Raw genomic sequence first — 18,700 nt, 5'->3', positions numbered from 1 at the left:
TACAGCCACAGTCGCCCATTTCTTTAAAAAGAAATGTTTGGGACAAAAAAAAAATACTACTGTTGTTACTGCCAACATGGTCAGGAAACGTTCTGTGTTACTTTCAGCCGAGGTGAACAAGAGTGCAGCCTGAGCCGTCTGTAGTCGATGGGAATGTGGTCCTGATTTTATTAAAAGTGCAACTTCAGACATAAATGATTGTTGTTTTTATTTAAGAACAACTCAAAACCTCTCCTTTTTTCTCGCTCTCTGCGCCGGTTACACTGCACACAGACTAGTTGCCATAGAAACCGACTGACAACAGCTCCATTTACCTCACAAAGAACAGGACGTTCAGTCAATTGCAGTGTTATATCTTCAGGCTTGGTGTTTATTTTGTGATTATTAATAATCTGAAAACAGCAGTGGTTGATTAGCTAATTTAAACGTTAATAACAAAGAATCCCCTTTTCTTTTATTTTATGCCTACATTTAAGATTTAGCGCATTACATTGACAGCTAAAAACAAGATAGTCATTGTCGGCAAGCTTTTTTTTTTTTACCCTCCATCAGGGAGCAACGTATCTACAGGCTCAGATATATACTGTACATAAATATCCCATAACAAGCTTCGCTCTACAAGGCACTTTTTGTAAGGTCTAAAATCACATTCATGACTGCAAGAATATGTAAATGTTTTACCGGACGTTTGGAAATCCGAGCAGACAGACACTGTCTGCACCACATTAAAACGACTATCAGAAAATAGAACCAAAACAGAACCATGTGAGGTGGACACAGGGGAAAGTGATCACTTTCAGTGTAATGGTCCTTAACGCAGCACTTAGTGACACACTCTAAGTGTCCAGGACTAAATTGCTTGATTGAACAACTCATCTTCATTTATAGGCTAATCCACAGAAGAGCGCTATAATGAGCCGAAGGCGCATGTAATGGAATCTGCTGCGACTCCGACTCGATGGCTTTGACCCTTTCCACAATTATAGGGCCAGTATAATTCATCCACACTTTCATTGCAACAGTTGTAACAGGGAAATTAACCTGCATCCACTCTTTGTTTTATTGTATTCTGCTCCGTTACCACAAAACCAAAAGTCATGGATGTCGTGTTTATTCGTCCCTTCGACAGAAAATGCCTGGGTGTGCCAGTCCTCTGTGGTGCTGGCACAGCTCCGGTATCATTTCTGAATTACTGTGATGCTTTCTCTAAAAAATGGCCCCAGAGGAGCTCTGCCAAGACTGCAGTTAAAAGACCCCCCGCCCATTTCCTTTTTCCTCCTCACATCCCTGTGTCTATTCTGTCTGTAGATCCAATCACCCATTCATCCATTCGGGTATTGAATCAACAAAATCACTGACTCGTTTATTCCCTCGTTGTTCATAATTACGTAACTCGGAGAGCTTCAGCACATTCAAAACAAACAACACGGCACAGGAAGTGACTTCTATGTTATCATTTAATTTTTCAAACCTTTAGAAACCAGTCAGCTGTTCTGTCACGTGACTTTTTGCCACTGAGGCGAACAAAAAGCTGCTCATGTGTGATTGAAGGTTTCATTCCTTTCTCCTCTGAAGTGTTTTTGTTGCTTTTCTATTCCTGAAGCTGTACGCCGTGTCTTTATAAAAACAAATATCTCCCTCACATCATTTTTAAAAAAATATCACAGACACGGGATCGGTATCAGAAAAGTTTTCATCCACACAAATCTCTACAAATACACCACTGAGCTCTGTTTTTAACGTGCCAAACACATAGGGGGCAATATAACACAAAACTAACACCTATGTGAGCCAATGAGATTGCTTCAAAACAACCAGGACTTCCTGTTAGGAATTAAACATCTTGTTAGTGTGGTCTGATGTTTAGGTTGAACAATTTTTAAAGAGCTTATTAGAATATGAAGTTATTAAAACACATTATGATGTCAATGGTAAAATCAGACCCTGTTCTGCGCTTCATTTCGTCCAGAGGGTCTATTGATCGTTCACAACTTCTTCTGTTTCCTGATTGGCCCAGTTGAAATTCTACCGAAGAAATCCATGTGAATTTGAGAAAGTCCAGACGGCGTACAGAAGGGAGTTAGAATTGAGCGAAATTGCATAGGAAGGCAATAGCCACCCTAGAAACGGGGGGTTAGGGTTAGGGTAGCACACTCATAACACTCAGTTCTCCAATGAGAACATAAGTGCAAACATAGAGTTCTCTCAAATATATCCACTTTTCAGAAATAATAGTTTCTGGTGGAATAAAACGCATACAAATTAATTTGTTTTCACAGGTACCCGTTCACGTGTGGCCTGGGCCTAAATCTATTGGCAACAGGAAACTGTGTTGTCAGAAAAGAACAGGAACATATCAGAAGTTAAGTTTTTGATTGCATAGGACAAAAAAAAAGATCTCATTTGTTTAACTGCCTGCTAATTACGCCTCACGATAAACATAAAGTATGTAGCCACACCTCTGGAAGACATAATTAACTAAAAGGGTCAGAGCACAGTACAGACAGGGGGTTGTTGGGGCTGTGGGGAGGCAAACTGTGGCTTCTCCCAATTGAAGATGGACTAATCTAAATGGGATACATCAATAAAACAGTAGAATAACGTTGCGGGCACTTAGAAGCGTCAGCCTCCAAAAACGCCAGAGAGTCACTGGCTGGCAGCCAGCCAATAAATTAGAAGATAAGAAATATTATTCCACTGGCACACCAGTGGGTTACTTCTATTTAAAAAGGGGAGGTGGGGGTGGGGACTATTGATAATGAAATTACTTGGAGGGGGGGGAAAAGCTATATGACAAGAATAGAATGCTTGGAGGTAGATCAATAAGGAGATATTGTTGTGGACAACGCTGCAGTGGAAGGGAAACGGCTCAGAGGATGCAGGATATGCAATCAGACAGTGCGCGTGTGTGTGTGTGACACTTTCCTCCCTTCAGTGAATCCAGAATATCATCGACCGCTGATGCAATTTTGAGATGAAAAGACAACTAAAAAAAAAAAAAGAAAATCACAAATATTATGCAATCTTTGTGATTATGATGTATGTGTTGCATTTCAGATGCTGAACTGAAGTAAGATGGCCTCGGAAAGAACGCCGACCCCTCAGAGCAGCTCGAGGCAGAGCAGCTCTCTCTCGTCGTCGCCGATGAGGCAAGTGGCAAGTGTTCGCTCTCGAAAGGCTTGCTTGAAGGAACGCCAGTCGGAGTGGCAGAAAGGGGTAGTTCAGGATCTTCCGGTGGTTTGGGAAGACCAAAGCAGATTTTCACTGTTTTAGAACAACTCCAGTTGGTGTGAGGTGATCTATAAATTTAGAAAACAGGTAATCTGATGTTCTTGTGCTCCCAACCAATTTATGCCTGAGGTTCCCTAGAAATTGGCTCTGATGTACACACATCCTGAGTCACAACTTAGTCATTTATAATTTAAATGTCAGAAACTCTTTCCAAAGACATTCTTAAAAAAAAAAAAGTAACTTGCTCTTACGTAACTTTGTGCAGAGACGGGTTGTCAAGGTGTCTTTTTGTGCTGAAGTCTTGAACAGGTAGAGAAAGTAACCCAAGACTGTTTATCGTAACTGACTGCAGGGGTGTTCATGTAGATAATCCAAAACTTTTTCTCTGTGTGTTTTATACAAACTTCTTAAACATTAAATCAAAGGTTAGCTGCTCGTACGTATCCTGAACTGATCCTTGTGATTCCTTTATACAATTCTGGCCTGATGAATCTTGAAAACATTCTTGGAGATCTGTGTATAAAGACACTCAGATGGTCCTCTGTGCTTTTCCACTTGTGGTGTAACATCCTTATTTATGACAATAATTATGTCGATTCTTGACCCGAATTTTCCTCCTTCCAACTATCTGGAGGACACTCCTATTTCCAGGACGTCTCTCTTAATAATCTTAAGAGATATACCTGTGAGGTGGGGTGTAGTAAAAGTGATCTGGTCCATTCAGAAGGCCGTCAGAAATCTGGGACATTCGTCATGATCGACTGCCTTGGCCCAATATTGCACTATGCGTGCTGTTCCCTGATGATAAACAAGCACGCAGTCTGCTAGCCAATCAGAAAGCAAGTTCACGGAGACACAAAGGAGAAACCAAAATACGCAAAGACAAGACAACTGTGATGGGGCAACAGGAAGTCCAGTGGACACTAGGGACGTCTTTATGAGTTGTTTCTTCTTTAAGTATACAGTAAACCCTCGTTTTTCACGGGGGTTGCGTTCCGAAAAAAACCTGTGATAGGTGAAATCCGTGAAATAGTTACCTTTATTTTTTACAATTATTATACAGCATAATTAAATACTCTACATTGAAACCAAAGAACAAAACCTGTTTTCAGGCCCAAGCATTTTTTAACAAATATAACACTTTCTTACAAATCACTACGGTAAAATAATCATTTTAATCATCAATACGAAGTACAGTAGGACAAATTGTGAGTTGTGTATTTCACTGTTCCTCTGACTGTGACGCTGCGGCCTGACTCCGCTGTCTAGTGGCTTTTTCGAGAGAAGAGCATAGTTATCGGTATTTGTTGTCGCTCTTTTTTCTTCTGGGCAAAAACATTTACCAAAATTTGCCAAGCTGTATTACGTATATTGAAATACCGTAACGTTATTGGCACACAGGTAGAGTAGAAGCACGGAGACTGTTTAGCCAATCAGGACGCAAAACACACTGTGAAAAAAAATTGCACAAAAAAATCCGCGAAGCAGCGAGGCCGTGAAAGGTGAACTGCGTTATAGCGAGGGTTCACTGTAGTCCACAAACTATACTACCGCCAATGCTTCTTCCCAGTCAGCCATGTTTGTTTACTCTGAACTCATGTTTGGTCTTGAGAGGTTTTATAAAATTTCAATGGACCAGAAAGAAATCTTTTATTATTCTTTACCCATCTGCATTACTGCCATAAGGCCTTAATGCGTTTAAGAACTTCTCCACCTTTGGCACTGAGTAGCTCCAGATGCCTGGAGGTGTTTATTGAGCTGAGATACAAACGTTAGCTCCAGCGTAATGTCAGTGAACCTTCAGACCTCTTTTTCAACAGTTTTCTTTTTTCTCTTGAACAAGACATCAAGTCAACACTTGGCATTTGAACCATTTTCTCCAATGAGATTCAGATGAGCTGGATAAACGGATAGAAACGCTGTCACAATTCTGCCCAACCCAAACGAGACGTTTGCTTTGACCTTTGGGTTATGTTCATATTAGCAATTCGTCTTTCATAAAACATTTCGGTACAGCAAAGCTAAGTAAATATACTTCTAATTTTTGCCTCACATTCAAAATCAGTAAATTGCTAATTCAAAGCTGAAATGTCAAACTCTCTGCCAGACTCATGCGTCTGAGAGGGAAAAACACCAAGAACTCGTACTAAAAAAATTAAAACCTGAAGCAACAACAAATCTTCCATGCTTGTTAAACCATCACAGGTATTTGAAGATCCAACTGGATCCTGCAGTGCTGGAGATCTTAAAAACGTGAATTAGTCTTTTTTTCAGCTTATTCCTTTCTCAGTAACAGATAAAGCAAAACCTTCTTAGTTTATTGAGGCTTTAAAAAAAGAACTGATGAATTTCTAGAAATATTTTCATCCAAAAAACACACCAGTCAAAATTCTTATGACATACTGTAGTTGTACAAGTCTAAGAACCAGATGCTGATCTGATTTAATCTCAAGTATGACTCTTGTAGCTAACGTTATGTATCACCCTACTTCTCCATGTGAATTTCTGATAATCTGAGAAAAATATTGTAACCGTGTTTCCATTACAAACATGAGCAAATGTAAAGAAACACAATTGCAGCGTTTCCATTAAATAAGATATTAAATTAAAATCTCATATGAATAAGCTTGTTTTCGCCAGTAGCAACATCCAGCTGTTGGTCATGTGACTCGTGATGTAAAAAGAAAAAAGTGTTTCTCTTCCGGTCTTTTGCTAAACACAACTATTTCTATGTGGCTGAAAAACCACTTCATACTGGCACAAAACGTTTTAGTCAAAAACACGGGAGTTCTTTCAAAATTGTCACGTTTCCATTAAGAGAATTTATTTTCGTCCCAATTTGCGAGGTTTTTGTATCCTAAACTTCAGAAGAGAACCCAGTGAGCAGTCAATGATAAATGTAAGTCATTATCAATCTAAATATATAATCTGCTGAATAAACTTGGATATGAGATCAGTGGAGCTGTCACCGACTACGTAGACAACTGGGCGCGTAAACAACGAAGTGATGTAAATGACTTTTTGCCTTCATCTCCTGTGCCCCCCTCTACAATAAATCCCTTTTGTGCTGCGCATGGCAAACTAACAGTCAATAAATCAAGTGACAAAAACCGCCCAACGGCTTAATTGTGTTAAAATAAATTGCAAACACAGATGGAAAACATTCTTTCACTTGGCGTCCGTGTCTCATGCACGTCTTTGTCAAATGTTTCTACAGCAGAATCAACCCAGATCGGCTTCTCTGCCTAATCTGCACTTAATTAATCAGGAAAAGTCTGACAATTGAGAGTTTTCTGTTACGTCATTGTATTCTGATGTGAGGCATAATGTGAATGGGTAAAAAAAAAAAAAAGAAACATCATGTGGTAGGGATGTTTTCAGATATTAAATATAAGGCAAGGATGTCAAAACGTTTCATTACGTGGGCCAAAATTGTCAAGTCAGAAAGTAAATAAGTTAGTCCAATTTTTTTCTGTTTGTTGGAAAAGTGTGTTATTCAATGTATATCCAAAAGTAAAAAAGGATTTTACGCTTTTACACAAAAGGCTTATTTGAACAAATCTATTCTCAGTGACTTTCAAAATGGCTCCCGTGTTTAACCAAGTTTAATACATGTCCTGGCCTCACTAAGCACTGTGACTTTTAGCAGTAACTCAGCTATACAGGTAGCTAAACACTTTCCCATCCGTCCACCAAGAAGCACTCCATTTGGTTCTTTAGCAGGGTTTAATGAGAATCGTGTAAAACTGTAACACACAAAGGTACAGAAAATGAATGCCAGCTAGGCTAACGCATTGGGCTGACACAAGTAGCCCAAACAAATGTCTATCTTCACATAAACATGTCAACGGGTTACAAATTACGACTTATATGACAAGCAAATTAGAACAGTACTTACAGACTATGCTGTTTTTTCTTTTTCGCACTTAGATTAACAAAAACACAACAAAAAGGGCTTATTTCAGAGCACATGGATCAACAGGCCTTCTTCCTTTCTGGTAAACAAGTTGTAGTAATAAAAGTGACCACAAGATGGCGTCAGCGAACCAGCAATAGACAAAATTATAACATTTGCCACTAGGTGGCCTCAGCAGATGAACTTAACATTGAATAACATTAAATTAAACAGGTTTCACTACAATACATGAAATAAGAACTAATAGGGTGCAGCGAAGTCAGCTTTTCGATAAAAGTCTCTGGATCGACTTGGTTAAAAGCTTGGTTCTAAAAAAGTTTTTGTTCTATTTAACGTTTTCCATTCCAAGACAATTATGTTGAGAATAACTTGACTCTGATGAAAAGTAAAAAGTCTTTTACATGAACCACCTTCAACGTCATATGAAGACCATTGTGAGCAGAATTTTTTTTAATTAAATTTCCATCAAAATAAATTCAGAGTTGAAAAGTCAAACATTTGCTAGAAAAAATTCTGAAATTTTTAGATTAATCTCAAAAATAAAAAATAAAAAAATTGAAATTTCAAATGTCAAAATTTTTATCCGAAAATAAACTTAAATTTTGATGTTCATCTCAGAAATGTTTGAGTTTTCAAGTTTTTGATTTTTTTTGGCGAATTTCTATCTACAATGGCCTTAACACTCCATGGTAACCATGTATTGGGCCCGTCAAATTTGTGTCAATGTTGAACTGTAGTCAGGGGGGCCACACAAAACCAGCTCAAGGACCATTAACGGCCCCCGGGCCTCACTTTGGACATCAAAGGGACTGTATCCATACGCCCTCTGGTGTGTGTAATCTAAAATGCCAATAAGTGAAGGGGTGAAGTTTGAGGTTAGACGTCGTCTGATACAAAGAGATTGAAAAATGGGAGAACCAGAGTCGGCGTGTTTTGTCTTCGCTGACTTTGGCCTTGGCTGCACATTAAAAGTTGCGAGAAACATCTGGAAGTCAGATGTCTGCTGTGGCCGCCAGGATTTTTTTCTATCAGCCGGAGGCTCAAACAATGTCCTACCAACGTGCTGCTTTTTCAAGCTTGACCTCTAGAAAATCAAGGCCTGCCTCGTGTATTTTAAAAAGTATGTTTGCCTGCTCCTTCTCCCCGTTTTCTGAGTTCAGGCGTCATGTCCAATCAGAGAGACGTTGTATGGGCCGAACCTCTAATTCCTCTTCAAGAGAGCGTTTAGTTTAGCATTATTCAGTCGTTAGCTGAACAAAATTGCATTTCCATCCATTTTGGTACCTTTAATTCTTTGTCTTTAATTCTTTCTGAGACATTATTTCTACCTCCAGCTAAAGCCAAAGCCACACTCATCGGTCCACAAAATCTTGAGCGTCATTTTGCCCACATTTCCAGTCTGTCTGCCCAGAAGGACTGTGGTTCTGTGGTGCAGTTTAGAAATGCTTTCCATTTGTTCCTCACTGACCCCCAGGCATCGGACTGTGATGATAATGCTCCACAGACATTAGACTCCTTCCTGCTTTCAGTATGTGTTTATTAAATCCTCTATTGGCAGACTGTCTCCGATCTGGATACAGGAAGATATGAAACAGATTGTAACGTGGACGCTCTTATGTTTTATTTTTTAAATATTGTTTCTTAGGTCGCCAATAAAAAAGGGGGAATGATACGTTTAGCCATTTAGAAGACTATTTAAATCCAAAAGATTCATAAGGACACCACAAACTAATAGAAAATTTAACAAAAAATGTCTCTCTGGCTTGATTGATTCTGATGACTTGATAAACAAGCCAAACAGCCTAATCCTTGACACATGAGATATACAGGTACAACTCAGAAAGTTGGAATAAACCAAGGGCGTAGGTTTGGTCTAAGTTTTGGTGGGACCTTACAACTTACTCAACAACTCACCAGCATTTAAAATGAATGCTACCACTGCGTAGTATATTGAAATATTAAACTAATCAATGTAGATTTTCGTTTATTTATTTTGTTTTTGTTAAAAAATACATATGTTTTTTTATTTAAATTTATATGGCAAAAATTGGTCGGGACTATTTTATATCCCTTGAATATTGGTCGTGACATGTCACGACCGTCCATACCCAAACCTACGACCATGGAATAAACGTTCCAATAGATGCTAATTTGTCAAATTAAAAGTAGTTTTTGATAAATAACAACCTTTAAGCAGGTCACTCACAAAAAGACATTTTCACCTCATGTTAAAAAATAAAGATGGTAAGACTTTGTTGTAGAGTTTTAAATCAACCATAGGGTGAAACATCAAATTAGTCTCGAGAAACTATGAAATAACACAAAAATAAAATAAAATTAAAACACAGTGTTTCTTTCGGGTCACAAGTTTGATAAAAGTTTATGTTGTGAAACCGCAACATAAATCTGGATTTTATGGAGCCACTTCAAACCTCGCAACTGCTTTGGTACACGTATACAAGCTAATTTCTTTTTACAAGATAAATCGGTTTTATTTACAGTTTAGGCTACAATAAAGTAAATAAATGTGAATTCAAACATTGTACAAGTACTGTGAGGAGAAATTACATATAGTGGACCAACGATATTACCGGGGTAAAGTACCACAACCCAACCTGAAGAGCTAAAATCTGCTAATATTTGAAACACACCCTAAATATAATCACCTATTTCAGTAGTTCACACACCAAATGTACCTTCATAAGCATTAGTAGTGACAGTGGGAAACAGCTTAGCTCTGCTGCACAGGCTCCTGTTTTCAGCTAGCTTACTTTAGCTAGCACACATTGAATTGCTAGCTAGCTACAATTGCTACCTGTAGTGCTAATCTAATTGTTTCTCCATGGCAGATTTGAGATTTTTTTTTTAACATGACTGTCTCAAGTTGAAAATTTGCAAGAATTTTGAGATTAATCTCATAAGTTTTTAAAAAAGGGGGAAAAAAAACGTGCTTTGCCTTCTTGATCTGCGTTTCAAACCTGTTATTTTCCTGTGGGACGAAGCCGACAAAACGCTGCCTGTATTAATCACTGTGAGGTGTAATTTATAGCCGCTGAATCACAGGAAGCCTCAAGAGCCAGAACAGCCAGTAACTCTAATCCCTCAAGAGAAAATCCCGTAACAGCCGCCGTTTGGTCTCCCACCTGTCCGTCTGATGGGAGGCTAAAAACGTTGTGACTCATTCTTCTTCTTCTTCTTCTTCTTTTTGTTTTTAATGGCGGTTGGCAAGCAACTTAATGGTGTGCATTACCGCCACCTACTGGTATGGAGTGTGGATCAGAACGCAACTTAAAAAAAAAAAAAAAAAAAAAGACTCATTCTTCTTCTTTGTGATTTTTATTGGCGGATGACATCTAACGTTAAGATGTATTATCGCCATCTACTGTGGTGGAGTGTGTGGACCAGAGCATCTCCCCCAATCTAAATTCTTACATATAATCCTGTTACCTTCAAAAATTTAATAACCGCTTTATTTATTTTATAATTGTGACTCATTGTAGTTTGAAGCACGTTTATGTTGTCATTTACGGTTAGTGTCTTCGTTACACAACTTGGCTTGACCCACAGACTGCACACAGTGAGAGATTGAGGCAGAGAGCGTGTTTTCATGTGGAGGATTGTCTTTTTTTTTTGCCGTAACCAAACTTGACTCACCCTGTGATGTGGGAGTCCGTCAGGCAAGCGTGTATTTTTTTTTCTACTTTTTGCTGAGCTTTGTGGGAATTTCCTGAGTCTGTGCGGCTGATATGTTTACAACGGCATATTAGGGAAATTGTGGATATAAAATAGGGGAAGAAACAAGAGGAGAAAACTGTTTCTTCTTCAAAAACGCTTTGAAGATTAATCTCTGAAATTCTTTTGAGAAAATGACATAAAAATTGGTATAAAAAAACTCAGAAATTTTGAGATTAATCTCAGAAATGTTCTAGAAGAACACAGACATTTGAGTTTCAGTGGTCAAAAATTTGCTACAAAAAAACTCCTCGGAAATGTTTGAGAAAAAAAAGTTGAAAATTTGCTAGAAAAAAATCTGAAATTTTGAGATTAATCTTAGAAAATTTTATGGAGAAAACACTTTCTGAGTTTTAAAAGTCAAAAATCTTTGACTTTTGATGACAAAATTAATTACAAAAAATATACATATTGTCTGAAAATATGGATTTATGGATGAAAAAATCCATAGCAGAACATACTTGACAAAATTGTGGAAGAATTTATTTTTTATAGCTGCTCAGGGAGCAGTTCATGCAAAATCACACACATACATAAGTGCAAGAAAAGTGTAATTTTATGAAAGGCTACAATGAGACTCCGATTTGTGTTGTGAAACAATAAATTTAAGATAGATTGGAAATGTTGGGAAGTGAAGATAGAAAAAAAAATTATACATTACAATCAAATATTTAAGCACTATGTTTTCAAAGTACAAGCAGGAATAGAACAGAAAATAAATTTAAAAACAGCCACTACATCTATAACCGTTTGATAGGTTAGTAATCTCCACAAATCCGTACAAAATAGAAAGCATATAAAGTTGTCCTGCCAAATTCCCACATTTGTGGCCAAACAATCTTCATTCTTTCCTTGTTTTAAACAGCTATTGTTCAGCTTTTTTCAATCTTTCAAAACGTAATTATAAAACTGATCAAAGTGGGTTTTTTTTTTTCTTTTTTGATAAAAACCCATATTGACTACTCCAGTCCCCATCTTCAGCACGCCTCACCTAATTAACTGGAATTGATTTGTGGCACGCTGCTTATTTTTCACAGCTCATTTTCACTTGGACGAACAGAGCAGCTGTTAACATGAGCTTCTGATTTGTGGTAAACTGGAGAAGCATCAATGGGGCTCATTTTGCTAACACCTTGCTCTGGAGTGAGAAAATGGTTTTAAAACTTTAAAATAGAAAACACACACACACACAGAGAGAGACTTTCTATAGTTGTAAAGTAACAAGCCCCCTGATAGTTTCAAATATCGAGTCAGCTCGTCATCCCTGACCTCAGGGTTCACAGTGAGGACCGCTCGGTCAGAACTCCATGTGCATGAAGTACTTTCTGCATGCACTCTCTACTTGAGCACATCCAAATGAAAAAGTGACTCATCCAAAAGTTGAATTCGTTAACAGCTCAGGAGGACCGAGTCTTACTGTTGACATTTATCAGAGGAATCTGTTAACCCTTGTAGGCTGAACGTTTCGGCGACGATCCAGCCAAATTTGCAGTACCGTAATGCCGCCATACGTTGCGCTATCTGAAAAATTGCAATGGTTTCTGAAAGGGGAGACGTTGCGCTTTCCAGTCAATATCGGATTTCTCCAGCTGATTGGCTATCGGTAATTTCACTCTCGCCGTAGCAGGAAGTGACATTAAGCAGAGGAGCGCTCTTAACGGACGGTAAATTACGGAAATAACTGCTAGACATTGAAAGTTTCAGTTGTTATGGATAAATGGGCAAAAATATTTACTCACAGGACATTTAAAGAACTGCGTACAATTAAAATAAGCAGACGGAGAATTGAAACCCAGGGCTCAAAGGGATTCACACGTGTAGGAGCGAATAATAGCTGCGTTTCTAGTAACTATAGAACTGCGCAAATTGAAATTCTGAAAATAAATTAGCTTAATGAAAAGACAAAAATTTCAAAGGAACTCCCATATTTTGCTAAAAGGATGAGACGATGAGAACGCTTTGTCTCTTATCTAAAACCGCAGACTGCAATGTCGCCCAAACGCCGCAGCGCGTCCCCCAACTGTAGTGAAAGAATGACATGGCTTCTCCCTGTCCAGTACGGGCAGTTGATGTAAAATGGAGACATTTTATTTTTAATCAATCATTCTTACAATAGAAAATGCTAAGTACGACACCAAGTTTTTGTCTTTTTCAACCTGACTTTCAGAATAAGTTGAACCCCGTTTATCCAGAGACGTTTACTGAAAAGCCGACTTTGTGCACCCAAATCAGCTGTTATTTAATTGATCAAACTTAGCTAAATATTAGCACCAAATCCTGTTCCAATACTTGAGAATACACTTGTTAAATTGAGCCCAAAAGAATCTGAAAACCAGATATATTTCTTTTAATACAGCAAAGGTACAAGCCCACATTTCTTTTACGTTTTGGATGTATAAGGTCCCTTTCCCACAAAAAAATAAATAAATATTAGCTTTACTGTATTTGCTTGATTTTTTTTTATTTTTATTTCGTTGGCCAGTGAGTGCCTTCTGACCCGACGATTTGGTTCCCGTGACAAAACGTTTGGACACCCCTGGATTGCTCTCATTTATTGTTTGACAGTAAGAAAAAAAAGATTGATGTGTATTTTTGTATAGGTGCATGTCAATATCCAGTTTAACCTCTATGTACAAAATCTCTACCAACCAATTAAGACATAGTCATCAAAAAACAAAAGAAAAACATCAAACAAAGCCAAATTAGCAAGCTTGAACCACTTTTTCCACCGCCGTCACTGACTCGGCCGGCAGCTACCTGCAGCAGTGACAGTGATGCATCGTGTCCCCAGGATCCCGCCGCTCAACGAGATAATAGAGCCGCCGTCGCCTGACCCTCTCTTGGCCATACATGTAAATATTTGTCATTACCCTCTTTGCCGGAGCGCACCGCTTCCCCTCCTTTGGAAAACAAACCGGTTATTATTTTGTGAGGGTGATGTTTTGTGGCTCGTCGGGAGGCGGAGGGGAGTGTAAATCAGGACGGGTTCATCCTCGTGTGAGACTGGTTATGTAACTGAGAGAGATGGCGTGAAATGGTCACATTTGGTTTGGTCCAAACAGTGAGACTCTTTATTCTGTTCCCTGCATCCCCCTCCTCGGGACTAAATTTGTTTTTGTTTCATTATTTTGTAGAATCAAGGATGACATAGAATAGTAAATAGCGCCGCAGGTTTTCAAACTTTACATTTTATTATGGAAAACACACACACACACACCCACACACACACACACACACACACGAGCACTGTTTAAATCTATCCATTAGTCCAAAACCATAAAAGCCATACTTTTTGTAGAACGCAAGGGAAATGTTGGTAAATTACCGCCTTGGGTGGGAACGTGCCCCTTACCGAACATGTCACTCTCAGAAGAAACTGTTGATTTAGGCACTACTTTTTTAAACACACCTTTGGAGGACTGTAATAAAGTATAACATTTCCTTCCCGATCACCCTCAAAAATTTAACCAAACATCTTCGTCTTCAATAAGGGTTAGGCAATGCATTTCTACAGTATGTCTTTCATGGTCCACATATCTGAACTAGTTAAGCCTTTCTGTTTCTTTTATGAGAACATGTTTTAATTAGGACTTTCATTTCGATTTATTTTTGATGAAACTGATGTTTTGAATGTGACGTTTTTTTGGTCTGGAGCCTCTGTATTCACATGTTTCTGGAACGCCAGTAGCTCTGACGCGCAACTGACATCTGCAGACGACGGCGATGAACGATGAAGCTGCTGGTCTTCAGCCACTGGGGGGTGAACATTCGCTTCAGAAAACAATCTGATGCAATACTGAAAAATGCTGTTGTTGTGTTGTTGTGGTATGGCTAAAAGGAGCTAACCCATTACTGCAGCTATTCAAGCCTAAAATAGCATCTCAATGCTAAAGATGTTGCAACAGCACAGACGCTAGTCCCTTTATCACCGTCCGTAGTCCATGAGTGTATAGAACTGAATTGGCATAATAGCATTTAGAACTAATCTGATGATTGGATAACCTAATTAACAGATAATAAATAATACATTTCTATGTTGTTGAGCTCTTGTGTCTTCAGACACTGGATACCCATGGTGCAACATAATTGGGTAGTAAGCAGGGAAGTCATGAGTTGCAGCTAAATTTGTTGATTCTGTCTTTCCATCGTCTACTGTTCAGTGTTGATAGACATTGTGTATTTTACCAGTTTGTTTGAGTTTTACTTGTTTGTTTATAAGCCACTCAAAAATGCTATATGGAGCTGCTAATTGTGTAAGAACAGTGGGTTTTTTTTGGGAGTGTAGGCAATGAAACTGGAGTACCTGGAAAAAATCTCATGATAAACTCAGACCGGCTCAGTCTAAGGCTCTAAGATCACCTCTCATCTCTCCATGGTGAGAGGCAAGTCCTAAATACCATACCAAGATTCTTACCCCATGCAGAATTGCTTAAATATGTAAAATGAGTGCTGGTATATTCAAAGCCTGAAAATTGTTTCGCCCTTGTTCTGCAAAAAGGCAAGGCTGTAGGTCAGGATCGAGCAGCAGATCAAGAGGGCAATCTGAAGCGCAGCAGCAAGAACTACCATAGGAGGTGTTTTAGGAAATCTTCGAAAAATACTCCAGCATCCAGAGTCTGTAGAGGCTCTTAATTAAATACTTTTGAGGAGACCTAAAAGCAGACGTACACGGCCACTCGCACTCCACCCTAATTGAGTTTGATCACTTCTGCCAAGAAGAAGAAGAAGAAAAGCTTTAAGAGGAAAGCTGTGCCAACCCTTCCCCAAAGAGACCTGAGGCCGGAGCTGCCAAAACGTCCTAAACCAAGTACTTAGCAAAGACACTTATATAAAGTATGTTTGTATAAAATGCCACTTCTTGTTAAGATGAGTCTGAAAGACAGTAAACGCTGAGAACCTGCAGCATCTCTCCGTATCCTCTTCAGTTACGATGGCGTCGAATGATCAAACCCTTGTGGGTAATTTTACTCAAACCATGAGTCACGTCTATGTGATCGCTCCCTGACAAACCTTGTCATATAGCATGGTTTACAAGTGTTTAACGATATGAAATGCAAAAAACATCAGGAGTCACGAAACAGAAGTGTGGCTCAGCTTTCTTTGACAACCAGGATCATTTAGGGAGAAATAACTTTGTTCAGACAGCAACATAAGATTGAACCTCATCCATTCTCAGGGGCTTCCATTGTCACTGTGAGGCCATTTACCCCACTTAGTACAACAAGCTCCTTATAAATGACCCTTACTCCCCGTAACACTGCGTCGTTATTTATTCCACTCCACATTCACAGCTTATTGGATCTTTATCTCCTTTCTAGCATTACAGAGATTAAATGAGAATGTTGTACACCAAATAACTTTCTGAAACTTCAAGCTGCAGCATGTAACTTTTAGAAACAATGTTTTTTTATATATATATGTATTTATATTTGTTAAAATCATCACTGTGTTTTCACATAACAACATGAAAAAGAATCTGTGGAGTTACTCCTCCTTCTTCCTGTGCTCCTACTGCCATCTGCAGAAATGCACCGTGCCTGGTCAGAAACAACCAATCAGTTAGGGGGAGGGTCAGGGTCATTAGCGCTGTCAATTGAGCTCATGTACATGCTGCTCAGTGTGGTAATGGCAGACAGGTAGCTTACTGTTATAGACATGTTGCATGTTAATGTTTACATCCGGAAGTTTTGAGCAAGCGTTGGGAGGCGAAAAGACGATTTGTGAAAAGATGAACAATTACAAGGAGATAAAAAATAAAACAGATGAAACACCAAGAAAAGAGTTAAAAACTTGTGTGAAAGGGACAAGATAAGATGCCTCATTATTTCTTCTAAATTTTATACTTTATCATACCGCTCACAGACGTGTGAAAGAGGGCTCCATTTTGTTCAACAATGATTCATCCTCCTGCCACCAATTTTTGCCGTGTGATGACGTGTTTCCAGAGAAAAGCCGATGTGCGGCGCAGCATTGCCCAAACGGCGCAGAAAGAGGCCAGTGAGCGAAAGCAGCTAGTATCCATCTTCATTAGAGAACCTCCTCTGTTGACTCAAAGCGGGGCCGGCCGCTGTGGCCATCGATCCAGATCCTTCCAGGAAGCCTGGGGTTCGCCGTCGCCCTCTAAAGCCTCCGGTCATTAGGGTCAGCGCTGGGAGAGATTGAAGTGGGAGGGAGTGTTTACCTGCTGGAACTGAGGGGTTGAGCCAACAAAAACAAAAGCTAGCGAGTATTGACGGATTTGACCTGCGACGCACGCATTGATTGCTGCGACGGATGTTTATGGTTTTTGCTTTTGATGGAGTAGAGGAGAACGAGCTGCTCATGGTTGGTTATAGTCTGTGACGACGCACGGTTTGTTTTTCTTTCTTTGTGGTTGGCACACCTTTAGTTCAAAAGGCTCATATTCAGAACAAGTGAGGCTTCCTTAAAACTTAAGCATACTACCTTAAACTTAACTTAAAGGGGCAGTGTTATGTATTTTCCAGCCTCACAGTCCTGTAGGACAATCAAATAACTGTTAACTTCAGTTGTTATAAAAATGCTATAAATGTCAAATATGACTTAAAAGAAACTTGACTTAATACGCTAATATCTTGAAATTGGTGCCTCTGTCTCTTTAAAAACTCCTGATCTTTCCAATACTCCACCTTCAGGAAGTCAACATGTTTACAAGTGTTGGTTGGAGCACTGGACTGGCAGGTAGCTCCTATAATGAGCTCAGCTGATGCACAGTTTCACCAGGTGTTTGCTAATTGCTGCTGGCTAGTCTGAAGGAGCTGAGGGAGGGTGGGGGTGGTAAGGGAGAGCTGCTCAGAGGCCCAGAGGTGGAAGCTAAGAAACTTGGAAGCTGCAGATCCGAGGAGGAGCTTTATCCTCAAAGGCGGACAGAGCAGCCCCCCACTCAGCTCCTACAGACCAGCCAGCAGCAATTAGCAAACACCTGGTGAAACTGAGAATCTGCTGAACTCATCGTAGGAGCTTCCCAATGAAACGTTGGTAAAAACGTGGTTAGAGGGTTAATAGAGGAGCCATGATGTGATGACTTCCTGAAAGTGGAGTTTCAGAAAGAGCAGGAGTTTCTTAAAGAGACACAGGCCCAATGTCAGGGTGTTAAATCATGAAATCATTTTTTTTAAAGTCATATTTGATATCTCCAGCATTTTTATAACAACTGAAGGTAACATAGGTCCTTGATTGTGGTATAAAATGGTATCATGTGCATGGAAAATATATACCACAGTCCCTTTAAAGGATTTCTCAAACGTACAAGAATCAAAACACTCCAGGTCCTTTTTTGATGACAATTCAACATGAAGCAAAGCTCCAAAAAGTAAATTTTACATGAAACTGTCCCTTTAAATGCTTTTTGTTTTTTTAATGCCTCAACAAATATCTTCATTTTTTTCCCCCTCCAGTACCCGCATGCAGACCCTGCAGGTGGACTCAGTCCAGCGGTGGATGGAGGACCTCCGCCACATGACCGAGGTGGAGTGCATGTGCGTCCTTCAGGCCAAGCCCATCGGGGTGGACGAAGACTCCCACCAGGGGGAGCTCATAGTGACGTCCGGGATCGGCGCGGGCGACCACGTGGCCAGGAACAACCTGCAGACGCTCCTCCGCCGGGCGCTGGTGGTCAGCACGGAGCTGGGCAAGATGTTCCAGCGGCTGGAGAAAGGCCGCTGGCAGAGGGTCCACAGCACGGCCGTACGCGCCAACTGCCACGTGCGCTCGCTGGTCCACGAGTACAGCGCCGCCCGGAGCACGCCGCCGGAGATGCAGAAGGTGGGTGAGGCTAGACTTTGGTTTTCCACCAGAAACATT

The 18,700-nt window shown here is 39.7% G+C and overlaps 1 protein-coding gene across 2 annotated transcripts in view; it reads left to right on the top strand.

Moving 5' to 3' along the window:
* Positions 1-18,700, top strand: part of insc (INSC, spindle orientation adaptor protein) — a 63,037-nt gene that overhangs the window by 19,562 nt on the left and 24,775 nt on the right. For both annotated transcript variants that reach the window (XM_023342372.1, XM_005807462.3), the window contains exons 2-3: positions 3,058-3,149; positions 18,295-18,661. In XM_023342372.1, coding sequence (XP_023198140.1) covers positions 3,076-3,149; positions 18,295-18,661 — 441 coding nt within the window. In that variant the 5' untranslated portion in view covers positions 3,058-3,075. The remainder of the gene's footprint in view (positions 1-3,057; positions 3,150-18,294; positions 18,662-18,700) is intronic.

The sequence above is a fragment of the Xiphophorus maculatus genome, chromosome 2 (assembly GCF_002775205.1).
Source record: "Xiphophorus maculatus strain JP 163 A chromosome 2, X_maculatus-5.0-male, whole genome shotgun sequence".
Taxonomy (NCBI): domain Eukaryota; kingdom Metazoa; phylum Chordata; class Actinopteri; order Cyprinodontiformes; family Poeciliidae; genus Xiphophorus; species Xiphophorus maculatus.
The sequence above is the reverse complement of the archived record's forward strand: the minus strand, read 5'-3'. Positions and strand labels throughout refer to the sequence as shown.